This window comes from Pongo pygmaeus, chromosome 20 (genome assembly GCF_028885625.2).
Source record: "Pongo pygmaeus isolate AG05252 chromosome 20, NHGRI_mPonPyg2-v2.0_pri, whole genome shotgun sequence".
In the NCBI taxonomy this organism is placed as follows: Eukaryota; Metazoa; Chordata; class Mammalia; order Primates; family Hominidae; genus Pongo; species Pongo pygmaeus.
In genome coordinates, this window is record NC_072393.2 from 54,466,136 (window position 1) to 54,482,994 (window position 16,859).

The 16,859-nt window shown below is 50.0% G+C and overlaps 1 protein-coding gene across 4 annotated transcripts in view; it reads right to left on the reverse strand.

The window, feature by feature from the left end:
- The window catches only part of TMEM143 (transmembrane protein 143), a 31,632-nt gene that overhangs the window by 14,417 nt on the left and 356 nt on the right, over positions 1-16,859 (reverse strand). For 2 of the 4 annotated variants that reach the window (XM_054463003.2, XM_054463001.2), the window contains exons 2-3: positions 16,473-16,713; positions 13,224-13,328 (exon numbers count right to left, since the gene is read on the reverse strand). In XM_054463003.2, coding sequence (XP_054318978.2) covers positions 13,224-13,328; positions 16,473-16,713 — 346 coding nt within the window. The remainder of the gene's footprint in view (positions 1-13,223; positions 13,329-16,472; positions 16,714-16,859) is intronic. The other 2 variants (XM_063657280.1, XM_054463002.2) reach the window with 1 other exon arrangement.

Below are 16,859 nucleotides of genomic sequence, written 5' to 3' on the forward strand. Positions count from 1 at the left end.
ACTACTTTTCAACCAGTATCCACATGGCCATTGGAAAGAACTTACTGAGGCTGTAAACAGCTCCCACAATCCACCCCTCCAACAGCTTCCCACTGTATTTAGAATAAAATCTAGAAGCTTTCCATGACCTTCAAAGTCCCTCACAAACTGGCATCTACCCTGCCTGCCTCATCTTATGTCCCTAAACGTCCCCCTTAAAAAAGTCTTGGAATGAATGTCGCGTGAGTTTCCAGCTGCCTAGCCTATTTTGCTCATGGAGAGACTGAGTCTCAGGATGACACATAACTTGTCCCAGACTCTACAACAGCCTCCAGGGAAATCACCCCTCTATAAAACCAGGCATAAACCTGACCCTCCATGTGTCTCTTGGGAGCAGGGGTCCTACGAAGCAGCTTGTTCAGGCCAGGTGCGATTTTGAATTAGTGGAAAGAGAGAGGGCCGGTCCTCCAAGTGGGAGGAATGGCCTAAGTGAAGGTTTGGTCATGGGGAAGCCCAGGGCCTCAGAAACAACTGAGCAAGGAGACTGGCATGCAGAAGAGATTCAAAGGCTGGTACAGTGGCTCACGCCTGTAATCCCAACACTTTGGGAAGCGAAGGTGGGAGGATCACTTGAATCCAGGAGTTTGAGACCAGCCTGGGCAACATGGTGAAATCCTGTCTCTACAAAACTTTTTTTTTTTTTTTTTTTTGAGACAGAGTCTCACTCTGTTGCCCAGGTGGGAGTGCAGTGGCACGATCCCAGCTTACTACAACCTCTGCCTCCCAGGTTCAAGCGATTCTCCTGCCTCAGCCTTCTGAGTAGCTGGGACTATAAGCGAGCACCACCATGCCTGGCTAATTTTTTGTATTTTTAGTAGAGACGGGGTTTCACCATATTGACCAGGCTGGTCTCGAACTCCTGACCTCTTGATCCACCTGCCTTGGCCTCCCAACGAGCAGGGATTACAGTTGTGAGCCACCGCGCCCGGTCTTTTTTTTTTTTTTTTAATTAGCTAGGCACAATAGTGCATGCCTGTGGTCTCAGCTACTTGGGAGGTTGAGGTTGGAGGATCACTTGAGCCCAGGAGGTTGAGGCTGCAGTGAACCACGATCGTGCCACTCCACTCCAGCCTGGGTGACAGAGTGAGACCCTGTCTCAAAAAAAAAAAAAAAAAAGAAAAAGAAAAAGAGAAAGAGTCAAGCCAAGAAAATCCTCCTCTGAAGTAAGCCCTAGGGCTGTGCCCACATCCTCCAGCCTAGGCTGGTCGAGCAGTTCTGGGACTTACAGAGTGACCTTGAGAAATTCCATTCCCAGGCTGAGCTGCAGTTTGAAAGCTGGAGGAGAAAGAAATCGGCATTGATCAAATGTCCACTGTGAGCCAGATTCTCTTCTGGAAACTTCACATCCTCCCGGGGCTTTGGGCCAAAAACTTGGACATTGCACGTGATCCCTGCTGCTCCCTTCCCTGTCACAATAAATCCTGCCGATTCCACCTTCAAGCAGACCTGCACTTCACCCAGCTCTCTCCTCGCCACCTGCCCGATCCCAGTCCATGCCAGCCACCACCATTTCATCCTGCCTGGGTGAGCCCAACAGCCTTCTCAATGGTCTCCCCAAATCCTGTAACACACCCCATCCCCTGCCAATCGGTTCTTTACACAGCTTCCAGGGAGATCTCGTCAAACAATAAAATAACAACAATCATCATCAATGATAATGGTGCACATTTACATAGCACTTACTGTGTGCCAGGCACAGATTGAAGCATGTTACATGCACATTCTCACAGTGTGAAACTCCTCATTTACAGATGTGGAAACTGAGGCACAGAGAGGTTAAGTAATTGCCGGAGGTCACATGGCCAGGAAGTGGTGTAACCAGAATGACACATGTGACCATGTCAATCTCCTGCTAAAACCCTTCCAAGGCTTCTACTGCCCTCGGGAATCAGGATCACACTTCCTAGTAGGACCTGTAAGGCCTCACAGGACCACAAATCCCCTCGGTCACTCCATACCATCCAGACTGTCTTTAGGTTGGCTGGGCGCGATCGCTCATGCCTGTAATCCCAGTAGTTTGGGAGGCCAAGGGAGGAGGACTGCTTGAGCCCAGGAGTTCAAAATCAGCCTGGGCAACACAGCAAGACCCCATCTCTACCAAAAAAAAAAAAATACATTTATATATATATAAATTAGCCAGGCGTGGTGGTGCACACCTGTGGTACCAGCTACTCAGGAGGCTGAGGCAAGTGTATTGCTTGAGCCCAGGAGATTAAGTCTATAGTGCGCCATGATCACAGTTTGGCACTCCAGCCTGGGCAACAGAGAAGACCCTGTCTTCAAAGCAACAACAACAACAACAACAAACCAGATTGGTTTTAGTTCCTCCAGCCACAGAGACTTTGCACATGCTGTTGGAAGACTCTCTCTACCCGCTTCCTGCCTCCTTCCTTTTTCACTATTGAAGTCTTACTCTCTGTCATATTCTAGGTCCATTATCACTATCAAAAAGCCTTGGACAGGGGCAGTGGCTCACGCTTGTAATCCCAACACCTTGGGAGAACAAGGCAGGAAGACTGCTTAAGGCCAGGAGTTCAAGACCAGCCTGAGCAACGTGGTGAAACCCCGTTGCTACTAAAAACACAAAAAATTAGTTGGGCATGGTGGCGGGTGCCTGTAATCCCAGCTACTCTGGAGGCTGAGGCATGGGAATCACTTGAACCCTGGAGGTGGAGGTTGCAGTAAACTGAGATCACGCCAACTGCACTCCAGCCTAGACAACAGAGTGTGTCAGTGTGTGAGTCTCTGTCTCAAAAAAAAGGAGCAGCAGCCTTCCTCTACTCATCAAACTGAGCAGGGCCACCCTGTGTGGTTGGGCAGGATGTGCACTGCACAAAGGTACCAGATCTAAGGGCAGACCTGTCCATTTATCATGACAGCCACCCTTCAGATGGAAATAAAGGAACAGAACAGCACCATCCACAAGAACTCCCTGCAGTGAGGAAAATGTTCTAGATCTGCACTGTCCAATAAGGTCGACACTGGCCATAGGTGGCTACTGAGCACCTGAAACATGATCAGTATGCTGAGAAACAAAATTTTTAATTTTGTTTTAGTTATGTCAAATTTTAACAGCTAGTGTCTACATTTAATTTTTTTTTTTTTTTTTTTTTTTTTGAGACAGAGTCTCCCTCTGTCACACCCAGGCTGGAGTGCAGTGGCACAATCTTGACTCACTGCAACCTCCGCCTCCTGGGTTCAGGTGAGTCTCCTGCCTCAGCCTCCGGAGTAGGTGGGATTACAGGAGCCTGCTACCATGCCAGCTAATTTTGTGTGTGTGTGTGTGTGCTTTTTTTTAGTAGAGACGGGGTTTCACTATGTTGGCCAGGCTGGTCTCGAACTCCTGACCTCGTGATCCACCCACCTTGGCCTCCCAAAGTGCTGGGATTACAGGCGTGAGCCACCGCGCCCGGGCTACATTTAAATTTAATGAAGTTCGTGGCTACTATAACGGACAGTTCCAGGCTAGAGAAAGAGGCACCTTTTTCTAATTTGCACACGGACCCCAGTATAGCAACCAAGGTTCACTCTGTTATCCCCCTGCAGGGCACCATGCCCCTCGCCCTCATGGTCTGAACGTAACCATCACTGGGGAGAGCATCTGATTCATGACCGTCCCCACCACCCACGTTCAGCTCCCAGAGTGCACGATGCAGGCCCAATTTCACTCCTCAGTGAAGACACAGCACCTGGCACTGGGCCTCGCACAAACATCTGCTAAAAGAATGACTTAATTGGGGCCGGGCACAGTGGCTCACGCCTGTAATCCCAGCACTTTGGGAGGCTGAGGCGGGCGGATCATTTGAGGTCAAGAGTTCGAGACCATCTTGGCCAACATGGTGAAACCCCGTCTCTACTGAAAATACAAAAATTAGCCAGGCATGGTGGTGCATGCCTGTAATCCCAGCTACTTGGGAGACTGAGGCAGGAGAATTGCTTGTACTCAGGAGGCAGAGGTTGCAGTGAGCCAACACAGTGCCACTGCACTCCAGCCTGGGAGACAGTGAGACTACCTCTCAAAAAAAAAAAAGAATGACTTAATTGGGTCTTCGTGGCAATTACTGCCGCCATCTTCCACCGTCAAGCATTCCCTTGCGGCTGTCACATGCCATCTGTCTACTGAGGACTCCCAGATTTCCATCTGCAGTCCAGATATCTCGCTTGAGCTCCAGATTCACACAGCTGGGCGTCTACTCAATACTTCCACACAGATGCCCCGTGGGCCTCTCAGCACCTCCGCAAGGGCATCCTCTCAAACCCACAATGCCCCAAACCTGCTCTTCTCACCCTCGTCCCCATCTCAAAAGATGCAACTCCATCCTTCCAGGTGCTCAGGCCCAAAGCCTGGGGGTCATCCTGGAGTCCTCCCTTTCTCACACATCCAACCCATTGGCAAATCGTGATGGCAACACATTCAAAACAGATGCAAAATCTGACTGCTTCTTAATCCTTGGTCTCAGCCACCCTCCTCCCTGGCCTGGGAGCTGTTCTCCCCGCCCCGTCCCCATCCCCAGTGGGTTCCCCAAGCAGCCACCAGAGGGCGCCAGTTCGCATCTACAGCAATTCTAGTCTTTGCTTAGAATACTCCGCTTAGTCACCGACCCACTCAGTCAAAGCAAAGTACTCACCACCATCCAGGGGGGGCCCTGCAAGATCTGGCCCCAGGTCCCCCTCCCTCTGCCCTCACCTCCTGCTCTCTTCCCTGGTTCGCCGGGCTCTAGCCCCGCAGGCCTCCTGGCTGTTCCTCCACACACCATGCACACTCCTGCCCCAGGGCCTTTGCACGTGGGGTTTCCTCAGATCTCCATAGAGCTTGCTCCCCTCTCCTTCAGGTCTCTGCTCAAATGTCCTCTGCTCAGTGAGGCCTTTCTGACCACCTTACCTGAAACTGAAAAACACCCCCTCCCTTGCTTTCCTTTTCTCCTTATTAGGTTTTGAAAAAAAGAAAAATACAGTCATCCCTTGGTATCCATAGGAGATCAGTTCCAGGATGTCCCACAGATAACCAAACCTACAGATTCTCAAGCCCCTGATATAAAATGACATGTCTGCAGCCGGGCACGGTGGCTCACGCCTGTAATCCCAGCACTTTGGGAGGCCGAGGCAGGCAGATCACGAGGTCAGGAGATCGAGACCATCCTGGCTGACATGGTGAAACCCCGTCTCTACTAAAAATACAAAAAATTAGCCGGGCGCGGTGGTGGGCGCCTGTAGTCTTAGCTACTCGGGAAGCTGAGGCAGGAGAATGGCGTGAACCCAGGAGGCGGAGCTTGCAGTGAGCCAAGATCAAGCCACTGCCCTCCAGCCTGGGCGACACAGCGAGACTCTGCCTCAAAAAAAAAAAAAGACATATCTGCATATAACCTCTGCACATCCCCTCATATAGTTTATTTTTATTTTTTTAGAGACAGGGTCTAGCTCTGTCCCCCAGGCTGGAATGCAGTGCTGCAATCATGACTCACTGCAGCTTCAACCTCCCAGGCTCAAGCGATCCTCCTGCCTCAGCCTCCCGAGTAGCTGGGACCATAGGTGTGTGCCACCACGCACAGTTAATTTTTAAAAAAAGATTATGGAGGCCGGGCACAGTGGCTCACACCTGTAATCCCAGTACTTTGGGAGGCCGAGGAGGGTGGATCACTTGAGGCCAGGAGTTCGAGACCAGCCTGGCCAATATGGTGAAACCCCGTCTCTACTAAAAATACAAAACCTAGCCAGGCATGGTGGTGCACACCTATAGTCCCAGCTACTCGGGAGGCTGAGGCAGAAGAATCACTTGAACCCAGGAGGCAGAGGTTGCAGTGAGCCAAGATCACGCCACTGCACTCCAGCCTCAGCAACAGAGCGAAAATCTGTCTCAGAAAAAAAAAAAAAAAATTTGTAGAGACAGAGCCCTACTATGCTGTCCAAGCTGGTCTCAAACTCCTGTCCTCAAATGATCCTCCCGCCTCAGCCTCCCAAAGTGTTAGAGTTACAGGCATGAGCCACTGTGCCTGGCTATGTATACTTTAAATAATCATCTCTCTCTAGATTACTTATAACACCAAATACAATGAAAATGTTATGTAAATAGTTGTAATGCTACATTGTCCAGAGAATAATGACAAGGAAAAAAAAAGTCTGTACATGTTCACTACTGATGCAATTTTTTTCCCAAATATTTTTTATCCACAGTTGGTTGAATCCACAGATGCAGAACCCATGGATATGGAGGGCTGACTGTGCAGGACACCAGTTACATCTGAATTTCAGATCAACAACAAACTTTTTTTTTTTTTTTTAAACGGGGTCTCACTCTGTTGCCCAGGCTGGAGTGCAGTGGCGTGATCTCGGCTCACTGCAACCTCTGCCTCCTGGGTGCAAGCAATTCTCCTGCCTCAGCCTCCATAGTAGCTGGGATTACAGGTGCCCGCCACCATGCCCAGCTAATTTTTTTTTTGTATTTTAGTAGAGACGGGCTTTCACCAGGTTGGCGAGGCTGGTCTCGAACTCCTGACCTCAAGCAATCCACCCGCCTCAGCCTCCTAAAGTGCTGGGATTACTCCTAAAGTGCTGGGTGGCATGAGCCACCGCACCCGGCTGAATTTTTTTAGTTTAACTATGTCCCATGCAATATTGGATGACTGTATTGCATAGGACACACTTACACTGTACTAAAAAATTACCCATAGTTTATCTGAAATTCAAATTCACTGGGTATAATGAGTTGAATGTTGTCCCCTAAAAATTTACATCCCTTTGGAACCTCAGAATATGATCTCATTCGGAAATAGGGTCTTTGCAGGTAGAATTAAGGTAAAGATATAGATGAGATCATACTAAATTAGGGTGGAACCTAAATCCAATGAGAATGTCCTTATAAGAGACAGAAAAGGACACACACAGGACACCGAGAAGGCAGCCACAGGAAGATGGAGACAGGGGTTGGAGTGACTCATCTACAAGCCAAGGAGCACCAAGGGTTGCTGGCAGCTGGCAGCTACAGGAAGCCAGGAGAGACACCATGGATGGTTCCCCCTCAGGGCCTCCACAAGGAAACATCTTTTAATACATTTCACTTCTTTTTTTTTTTTTTGAGACATAGTCTCACTCTGTTGCCCAGACTGGATTGCAGTGGTGCCATCTTGGCTCACTGCAGCCTCTGCCTCCCAGGTTCGAGTAATTATCCTGCCTCAGCCTCCCGAGTAGCTGGGATCACAGGCGTGTGCCACCACGCCCAGCTTATTTTTGTATTTTTAGTAGAGTTGGGGTTTCACCATGTTGGCCAGATTGGTCTCGAAATCCTGACCTCATGTGACCCACTTGCCTCGGCCTCCCAAAGTGCTGGGATTATAGGCATGAGCCACCGCTCCCAGACTTTTTCTTTTTTTTTTTTTTTTTTTTGAAACAGAGTCTTGTTTGTCACCCAGGCTGGAGTGCAGTGGTGCAATCTCAGCTCACTGCAGCCTTTGCCTCCCGGGTGCAAGTGATTCTCCTACCTCAGCCTCCCAAGTAGCTGGGACTATAGGCACCCGCCACCACACCCAATTAATTTTTGTATTTTCAGTAAAGACAGGGTTTCACCACGTTGGCCAGGCTGGTCTCGAACTCCTGACCTTAAGTGATCCACCCACCTCGGCCTCCCAAAGTGCTGGAATAACAAGTGTGAGTCACTGTGCCTGGCCAAATTTCACTTCTGTACCTTGTTGCTGGTCTCTTCCTCAGTAGAACAGAGCCTGTGAGGCACATCTGTCACGCTGTCCACTGTCTCCCAGAGCCTCGAGCCATTCCAGAGACACAGTAGGTGCTCAATAAATATTTACTGAGCGAACTCAATGAATGAATGAATCAGCGAAAAAAGATCAGAGAGAGGTCACCCGCCAAGGTCACCCGCACCAGTAGTGAACAACCAAGCTATTGTTTGAACCGAGGCTATGCTGCTTCTTTCCCTGCCCAGGCCACATCTTCAAAGGACTTAAGTCATCAGCAAATGGTCACCCAGTGGGCCTCACCCGCCTCTGCCACTTCTACTCTGCCCCTGCCTCTGTTTAAAGTGTTCTGCCTGGGAGCTATATGCTTATTCACTTATGTTCTTTCTACATTTCCATATATTTATACATTTCTATAATAAAATAGGCTTTTTTTAACTTTTTTTTTTTTTTTTTTTTTTAAGAGTCTCGCTCTGTCACCCAGGCTGGAGTGCAGTGGCGTGATCTTGGCTCACTGCAATGTCCACCTCCCAGGTTCAAGTGATTCTCATGGTTCAAGTGATTCTCATGCCTCAGCTTCCTGAGTAGCTGGGACTGCGGGCACCCCCCACCACAACCGGTTAATTTGTATATATTTAGTAGAGACAGGGTTTCACCATGTTTGACAGACTGGTGTCCAACTCCTGGGCTCAAGTGATCCGCCTGCCTCGGCCTCCCAAAGTGCTCAGATTACAGACAAGAGACACCGTGCCCGGCCTTAACTTTTAAAAAAATAGAAAAAGAAAAAAACAACCGTGGCTCCAGAGGCCATAGCTGTGGAAGAGCTTGGAGGGAGGCAGACAGGGTTTTGATCTCGACTCCACCAATTATGAACTGTGTGATCCTGGGCACAACCCGGGCCCTCTGAGACCTTCAGTTTCTCCCTGTACAAATGGGCTGATGGCGGCTGCCTCTCCGCACTGTGGGAAGGAGCCAATAAGCCAGACACAGCAAGCGCTCAGCAACAAGGGGCTGTGATGGCCGCTGTTGCTGGGGTTGTTATTATTCAAAGAAAAGTGCGGAGCTGCAGAAGGCAGTGGTGGGATGCGGCGAGGGGTGAATGCAGCAGGCCTGGGTTGTCCAAACCCCGCACATTCCAAAGAAAGGACCGGCCCTGGACCAGCTTCTGGGAGGGAACCTCTAAGCCCTTGGAATGTCCTGACTGATAAGAGTGTCTTGGTTTACCTGGGGCCTGGGGCCACACTGGATGCTGTATGTTAATGCTGTGATCTATGGTCGGGGCCTGGAGCCACTGGGTATCAGTCTGAACTCTGGAGGGGCTGGAGTCTCAGGTCAGCCACCATGCATATGTGACTGACCCCCAGTAAAACCCTGGACACCCAGGCTTACAGGAGCGTCCCTGGTTGGCAGTACTGCTTGCGTGTTGTCACACATCTTGCTGGGGGAATTAAGTGCCAACCATGACTCCACCGGGAGAGGACAGCTGGACGCTCACGCCTGGTCTTTCTTGGATTCTGCCCCATGTGCCTTTTTCCTTTTTTTTTCTTTTTTTTGGGACGGAGTCTCACTCTGTTGCCCAGGCTGGAGTGCAGTGGCACAATCTCAGCTCACTGCAACCTCCGCCTCCTGGGTTCAAGTGATTCTCCTTCCTCAGCCTCCCGAGTAGCTGGGATTACAGGCACACGCCACCATGCCCAGCTAATTTTTGTACTTTTAGTAGAGACAGGGTTTCACCATGTTGGCCGGGATGGTCTCGATCTTCTGACCTCGTGATCTGCCTGCCTTGGCTTCCCAAAGTGCTGGGATTACAGGCGTGAGCCACCAGGCCCAGTCCTCCCTTTTTTTTTTTTTTTTTTTTTGAGACAGAATCTTGCTCTGTCACCCAGGCTGGATAGTGCAGTGGCAAAATCTCAAAATCTCAGCTCACTGCAACCTCCACCTCCCGGGTTCAAGCGATTCTCCTGCCTCAGCCTCCCAAGTAGCTGGGATTATAGACATGCGCTACCATGCCCAGCTAATTTTTTGTTTGTTTTTTTTTTTTTTTTTTTTTGAGATGGAGTTTTGTTTTTATTGCCCAGGCTAGAATGCAATGTCACGATCTTGGCTCACTGCAACCTCCGCCTCCCAGGTTCAAGCAATTCTCCTGCCTCAGCCTCCCGAATAGCTGGGATTACAGGCATGCACCGCCACACCTGACTAATTTTGTATTTTTAGTAGAGATGGGGTTTCTCCACGTTGAGGCTGGTCTCGAACTCCTGACCTCAGGTGATCTGCCCGCCTCGGCCTCCCAAAGTGCTGGGATTACAGGCGTGAGCCACAGCGCCCAGCCTTTTTTTTTTTTCTTTCAGATGGAGTCTCACTCTGTCACCCAGGCTGGAGTGCAGTGGCGTGATCTCAGTTCACTGCAAGCTCCGCCTCCTGGGTTCAAGCGGCGATTCTCCTGCCTCAGCCTCCTGAGTAGCTGGAATGACAGGCACATGCCACCACACCTGGCTCATTTTTGTATTTTTAGTAGAGACAGGGATTCACCATGTTGGTCAGGCTGGTAATTTCTGTATTTGCAGTAGAGACAGGGTTTCGTCATGTTGGCAAGGCTGGTCTCGAACTCGTGACTTCAGCTGATCCACCCGCCTTGGCCGCCCAAAGTGCTGGGATTACAGGCGTGAATCACCGCGCCCGGCAGTACTACCATCTATTAATAGATCCTCCCACAGCCGTTTCTCAGCCCAGACCTCTCCCTTCACCTCCAGATCCACATGTTCAAGTCCATCTTTCTTTCTTTTTTTTTTTTCTGAGACGGAGTCTCACTCTGTCGCCCAGACTGGAGTGCAGTGGCGCAATCTTGGCTCACTGCAAGCTCTGCCTCCTGTGTTCACGCCATTCTCCTGCCTCAGCCTCCCGAGTAGCTGGGACTACAGGTGCCCGCCACCACGCCCAGCTAATTTTTTAAAATATTTTTAGTAGAGATGGGGTTTCACTGTGTTAGACAGGCTGGTCTCAATCTCCTGACCTCATGATCCGCCTGCCTCGTCCTCCCAAAGTGCTGGGATTACAGGCATGAGCCACTGCGCCCGACCTCAAGTCCATCTTTCTACCTGGCTTTCTAAAAGGCAGCTCAATGGATAAAGAAAATATGGTCTATATACACTATGGAATACTACTCAGCCATAAAAAGGAACAAAATAATGTCTCTTGCAGTAATTGGATGGAGCTGGAAGGCCATTAATTCTAAGGCAAGTAACTCAAGAATGGAAAACCAAATAGCCTGTATTCACACTTATAAGTGGAAGCTAAGCTATGAGGGTGCGAAGATATACAGAGTGATATAATGGAATTGGGGGACTCAGGGAGGGGTGTTGGGATGGGGGTGAGGGACTACATATTGGGTACAGTGTACACTGCTCTAGTGATGGGCACACCAAAATCTCAGAATGCACCACTATAGAATTCATCCATGTAACCAAAAAGCACATGTACCCCAAAAACTACTGAAATAAAAAATTTTTTAATTAAAAAAGAATAGGCCAGGCGCGGTGGCTCACGCCTGTAATCCCAGCACTTTGGGAGGCCAAGGCAGGCGGATCACTTGAGGTCAGGAGTTCAAGACCAGCCTGAGCAACATGGTGAAACCCCATCTCTACTAAAAATACAAAAATTAGCCAGGCGTGGTGACACACGCCTGTAATCCCGGCTATTCGGGGGGCTGAGGCACAAGAATCATTTCAACCCGGAAGACAGAGGTTGCAGTGAGCCAAGATCGAACCACTGCACTCTAGCCTGGACAGCGGAGTGAGACTCTGTCTCAGAAAAAAAAAAAAATAATTAAAACAGAATAAATAAATTCATAAATAAATGGTAGCTCAAATTCTTAAGTCCAAAACTGAGCTCTCAGTCCTCCCTGCAGATCCTTCTCCCCATCCCACCACGGTCTTCCCCATCCCAGTAAATGGCAGCTCCATCCTCCAGGAGGCTCAGGCCAGAACCGCTGGAGACGCACCCCTACTCCTCTCTCTTCCTCCCCACCACACCCCCACAGCCAGCACATCAGCAAAACGCTGATGCCTTCCAACATAACCAGCATCTGACCGTTCTTCACCACTTCCATCGCTATTACCCTTGTCGGAGCTTCCATTATCTATCTCTCCCCTAGACAAATATAATAGACTCTTTCATAGATGTCCTTGCCTCTGATAGTCTGTTCCCTACACTGCAGCCAGAGAAATCCTGTTAACACCTAAATCCGCTGCTCACATCTCTCCTCAGCTCAGAGCCCTCCCATGGCTCCCGGCTCACTCAGAGTCAAAGCAAGGTCCTCGGCCTGGCACGGTGGCTCACGCCTGTAATCCCAACACTTTGGGAGGCCAAGGCGGGTGGATCACTTGAGCTCAGGAATTCAAGACCACCCTGGCCAACATGGTGAAACCCCGTCTCTACAAAAAATACAAAAATTAGCAGGGGGAAGTGGTGGACGCCTGTGGTCCCAGCTACTTGGGAGGCTGAGGGAGGAGAATCGCTTGAACTGGGGAGGCGGAGGTTTGCTGTGAGCTGAGATCACACCACTGCACTCCAGCCTGGGCAACAGAACAAAAACTACATCTCAGAAACAAAAACAAACAAACAAAAAAAAACAAAGCAAGGTCCTCACGGTGGCCCACAAGGCCCAGTACGATCTGTCCCCATCCCCTCTGCCCTCATATCCCACCCTCCCCGCACATTCACCCTCCTGCAGCCACAGTGGCCTCCTCACTGTTCAATACTCTGGGCCCCCGCTCACCTCAGGGCCTTTGCACTTGCTCTTCCATCCGCCAGGAACATCCTCCCCCAGGCATTCATCAGGCTCGTTCCCCCTCTTCACTAAGCCTTTAGCCCACATGTCACCTCCTTGGGGAGCCCTTCTCCACCCACCTCGTCTGAAACAGGCCCCATCTCACCCCTCTTTTTTTTTTTTTTTGAGATGGAGTCTCACTCTGTCACCCAGACTGGAGTGCAGTGGCACAATCTTGGCTCACTGCAAGCTCCGCCTCCCAGGTTCATGCCATTCTCCTGCCTCAGCCTCCCGAGTAGCTGGGACTACAGTTGCCCCCCCACCACGCCCAGCTAATTTTTTTGTATTTTTAGTAGAGACAGGGTTTCACTGTGTTAGCCAGGATGGTCTCGATCTCCCGACCTTGTGATCTGCCCGCCTCAGCCTCCCAAAGTGCTGGGATTACAGGCGTGAGCCACCGCGCCTGGCCCATCTCATCCCTCTTTATCTCACTACTCCGCCTCATTGTTCATGGCATTTATCACCATCAGGCATCATATTTTATATTTATTTGATTCCTTGTCTCTCCAGTTGGAATGTTGGCTCCATGAGGGCATCACTTCACCTGTCATGTTCACTGTTGAATCCCCAGCACTTAAAACAAGGGCCAGGCTCCAAGAAGGTGTCAGGGAATGTTTGCTAAATGAGCAGATGCACGAACAAGCACCACAGGGCTGGAGGGGCCCCGTCCTCACCTGCAGCCGGGCCAGGATTTGGTGGTAGTGGAACAGGGTGCAGAAGTCCACGTGGGCCGAGAACTCCTCCAAAGCTGCCTTCTCTGCCGGACTCGAGTGGAATTCCTGTTACCTCAGGAAGCAAAACTTCTCTGTAGGCCTTTTCCCCTTCCCCAAGGGAAAGAATTCTTTCCCTGGCTGCCTAACTACACAATCAGAGCTCTGGACTTTGAAGTTTTGTTCTGGGGCCAGGCGCAGTGTCTCGCACCTGTAATCCCAGCACTTTGGGAGGCCGAGGCAGGTGGATCACTTGAAGTCAGGAGTTCGAGACCAGCGTGGCCAACATGGTGAAATCCCGTCTCTACTAAAAATACAAAAATTAGCCGGGCGTGATGGCGTGCACCTGTAGTCCCAGCTACTCAGGAGGCTGAAGCTGGAGAATTGCTTGAACCAGGGAGGCGGAGGCTGCAGTGAGTCGAGATCGTGCCACTGCCCTCCAGACTAGACAACATCAAGACTCTGTCTCAAAAAAAAAAAAAAAAGTTTTGTTTTGGTTGGGTGGGGACTGACCAATTTTACTGAAACTGAGGCAGCCAAATATAGTGAAAAACTATACTGGGCTTAAAAAGCTGGAGGTTCAAGTTTTTGCTTTGACATTTCCCAGCCAATACACACACACACAATTCCAGGAACGGTTTGACAGTGTAATATCATCCTCCAGAAGTAGATGGAATTATTATTATTATTATATTGAGACAGAGTCTCGTTCTGTCACCCAGGCTGGAGCTCAGTGGTGCAATCTCAGCTCACTGCATCTTCAACCTCCTGGGATCAAGCGAGCCTCCCACCTCAGCCTCCGGAGTAGCTAAGACTACAGGTGCCCATCACCATGCCTGGAGAATTTTTTTCAATTTTTTGTAAAGGTGGAGTCTCACTATATTGCCCAGGCTGGTCCGAACTCCTGTGCTCCAGTGATCCTCCCACCTCAGCCTCCCAAAGTACTGGGAGGCTGAGCCACCATACTCCCAAGGTTGATGGAATTATAACTCCCATTTGTCAGAGGGAGAAACTGAGGCTCTGGAAAAGTCATTTGGTAAGGGCTGCAGTGTCTGTGGAAATGACTGCAATCTAGGCCTGTCTGACTCCAGGGTACACATTGAACCATGTCTTTTTTTTTTTTTTTTTTGAGAAGGAGTCTCACTCTGTTGCCAAGGCTGGAGTGCAGTGGCCACAATCTCAGCTCACTGCAACTTCTACCTCCATAGTTCAAGCAATTCTCCTGCCTCAGCCTTCTGAGTAGCTGGGATTATAGGTGCCTGCCACCACGCCTAGCTAATCTTTGTACTTTTAATAGAGACGGGGTTTCACCATGTTGGCCAGGCTGGTCGCAAACTCCTGACCTCAGGTGATCCACCTGCATCGACCTCCCAAAGTGCTGGGATTACTGGTGTGAGCCACCACACCTGGCCTTGAACCACTTCTTTTTTTTTTTTTTTTTTTTTTGAGATGGAGTCTCGCTCTGTTGCCCAGGCTGGAGTGCAGTGGCACGATCTCGGCCCACTGCAAGCTCCGCCTCCCGGGTTCACGCCATTCTCCTGCCTCACCTCCCGAGTAGCTGGGACTACAGGCACCTGCCACCTCACCCGGCTAATTTTTTGTATTTTTAGTAGAGACGGGGCTTCATCGTGTTAGCCAGGATGGTCTCAATCTCCTGACCTCGTGATCCGCCCGCCTCAGCCTCCCAAAGTGCTGGGATTACAGGCATGAGCCACCGCGCCCAGCCTTGAACCACTTCTTTATGTTTCCTATCTCAATGTCCTGGGTAATTGTCTTCACTTCTCTGAGCCTCAGTTTCCTCACTGGCAACAGAGGATTACACGCTCTTTCTCAGAGGGCTACGGTGAGAATTTGATGAGATGACACATGTCCCGTATACACATGTGTTTACATATGTGTGCATATATTTGTATATTTATATGAGTATATTTGTGTATTTTTGTGTGCATATATTTGTGTGTGTGCGTATTTGTGTTTGTGTATATTTGTGTGTGTGCATTCGTATGTGTATATTTGTGTATTTGTGTACACATATTTGTGTATTTGTGTGTGTACTTGTATGCATATACTTGTGTGTATTTGTGTGTGTGTATTTGTGTGTGTATCAAGTCCAGCACAGAATTGAGTACATACAGCAGGTGTTCAGTAAATAAATGTTAAATTAATGAATGATGGTGAGGTGTGGTGGCTCATACCTGTAATCTCAGCACTTTGGGGAGCCAAGGTGGGCAGATCACTTGAGGCCAGGAGTTCAAGACCAGCCTGGCCAACATGGCAATACCCTGTCTCTACTAAAAATACAAAACTTAGCCAGGCGAGAGTCCCAGCCTCTCGGGGAGCTGAGAAAGGAGGATCACTTGAGTCCAGGAGGCAGAGGTTGCAGTGAGCTGAGATTGTGCCACTGCACTCCAGTCTGGGCAACAGAGCGAGACCCTGTCTCAAAAAAATAAATAAAATAAAAATAAATGAATGAATAATAATCCTCAAAATCCTCAATAATGACAATGATGATGATGGTGGTAATAAGACCTCAGGTTCTAGAGTGAGACCAAGACTAGGATGAGGTGAATATGGCACCCAAGGGTGCAAAATTTAATGGGGCACTCACTCTTAGGGTCAAGCGATTGTCTCACTTGCCTAACCCTAGTCCTGGGCCAGCTCTGGAGTCAGACCACTTTGGTTCAAATCTAAGCCACTATGTTGTGGCCTTGGGTAAGTCACTTTCCTTCCCTATGCTTCCATTATCTCATCTGTAAAATGGAGATGATGGTGGTATCTCTCTTACTGATAATTCAACAATACATGAAAAATGTCTGGCACAGTGCCATAGAGTCAGAGCTCAAATTGTGTGATAATAATTATGATTACAGCGTTGTGACTTTATAGGTACAATTATTATCAGGTAGTAGAAATAGTAATGATGAGGATGATTACTATACCCATCTTAAAGATGGAAAAACCATGCCCCAGAGAGTGCCTGTTCAAGCCCTCAGAACAAGCCAGAGTCGGGAATGGATGCTGCATCTGCATCTCGGAGACCTGGCTCCTACATTCCCGCTCATCTCCCGCCCACTAGGGAACCACGAAGGGACCCCGGGAACTACAACTCCCAGGAGGCGCCAGGGCAGCTCTCTGCAGCAACTAGGGCCCTGCCGCCGCGAAGCCTGCTGGGAGCCGTAGTCCCCAGGCTCTTGGACCCGGGACAGGCGGTACCTGTATTAGGAGGCGGAGCAGCTGCTCCTTGGAGAAGGGAATGAAGCGCTCGCGGTACTGCTGGGCCCAGTCGCGGGGCTCCCTGGGGTTCCACATCTTGCGATACTCCCCCATTTTGGCTGCCAGCGATGAGAGGGCCCGGGGGGGCCCGAGGAGCGCGGGCAACAGTGGCCATACTCGGACCCTGGACCCCCAGACCCCCCGGGTCACATGCAGCATGGCTAGACCCTTTCCCTGGAGCCTAAACAGAGGAAAATGGGCAGGGGTCAAAGGCCATCTAGAGGAAAAGCGCCCTCTCCACCTCCACGTCCCACCCTCCAGAAGCCGTCTCTACCCCAGGCAGGGCGCAGAGCCCATCCGCTCGCCTCGAAGCCCCTGTTGCCTGTC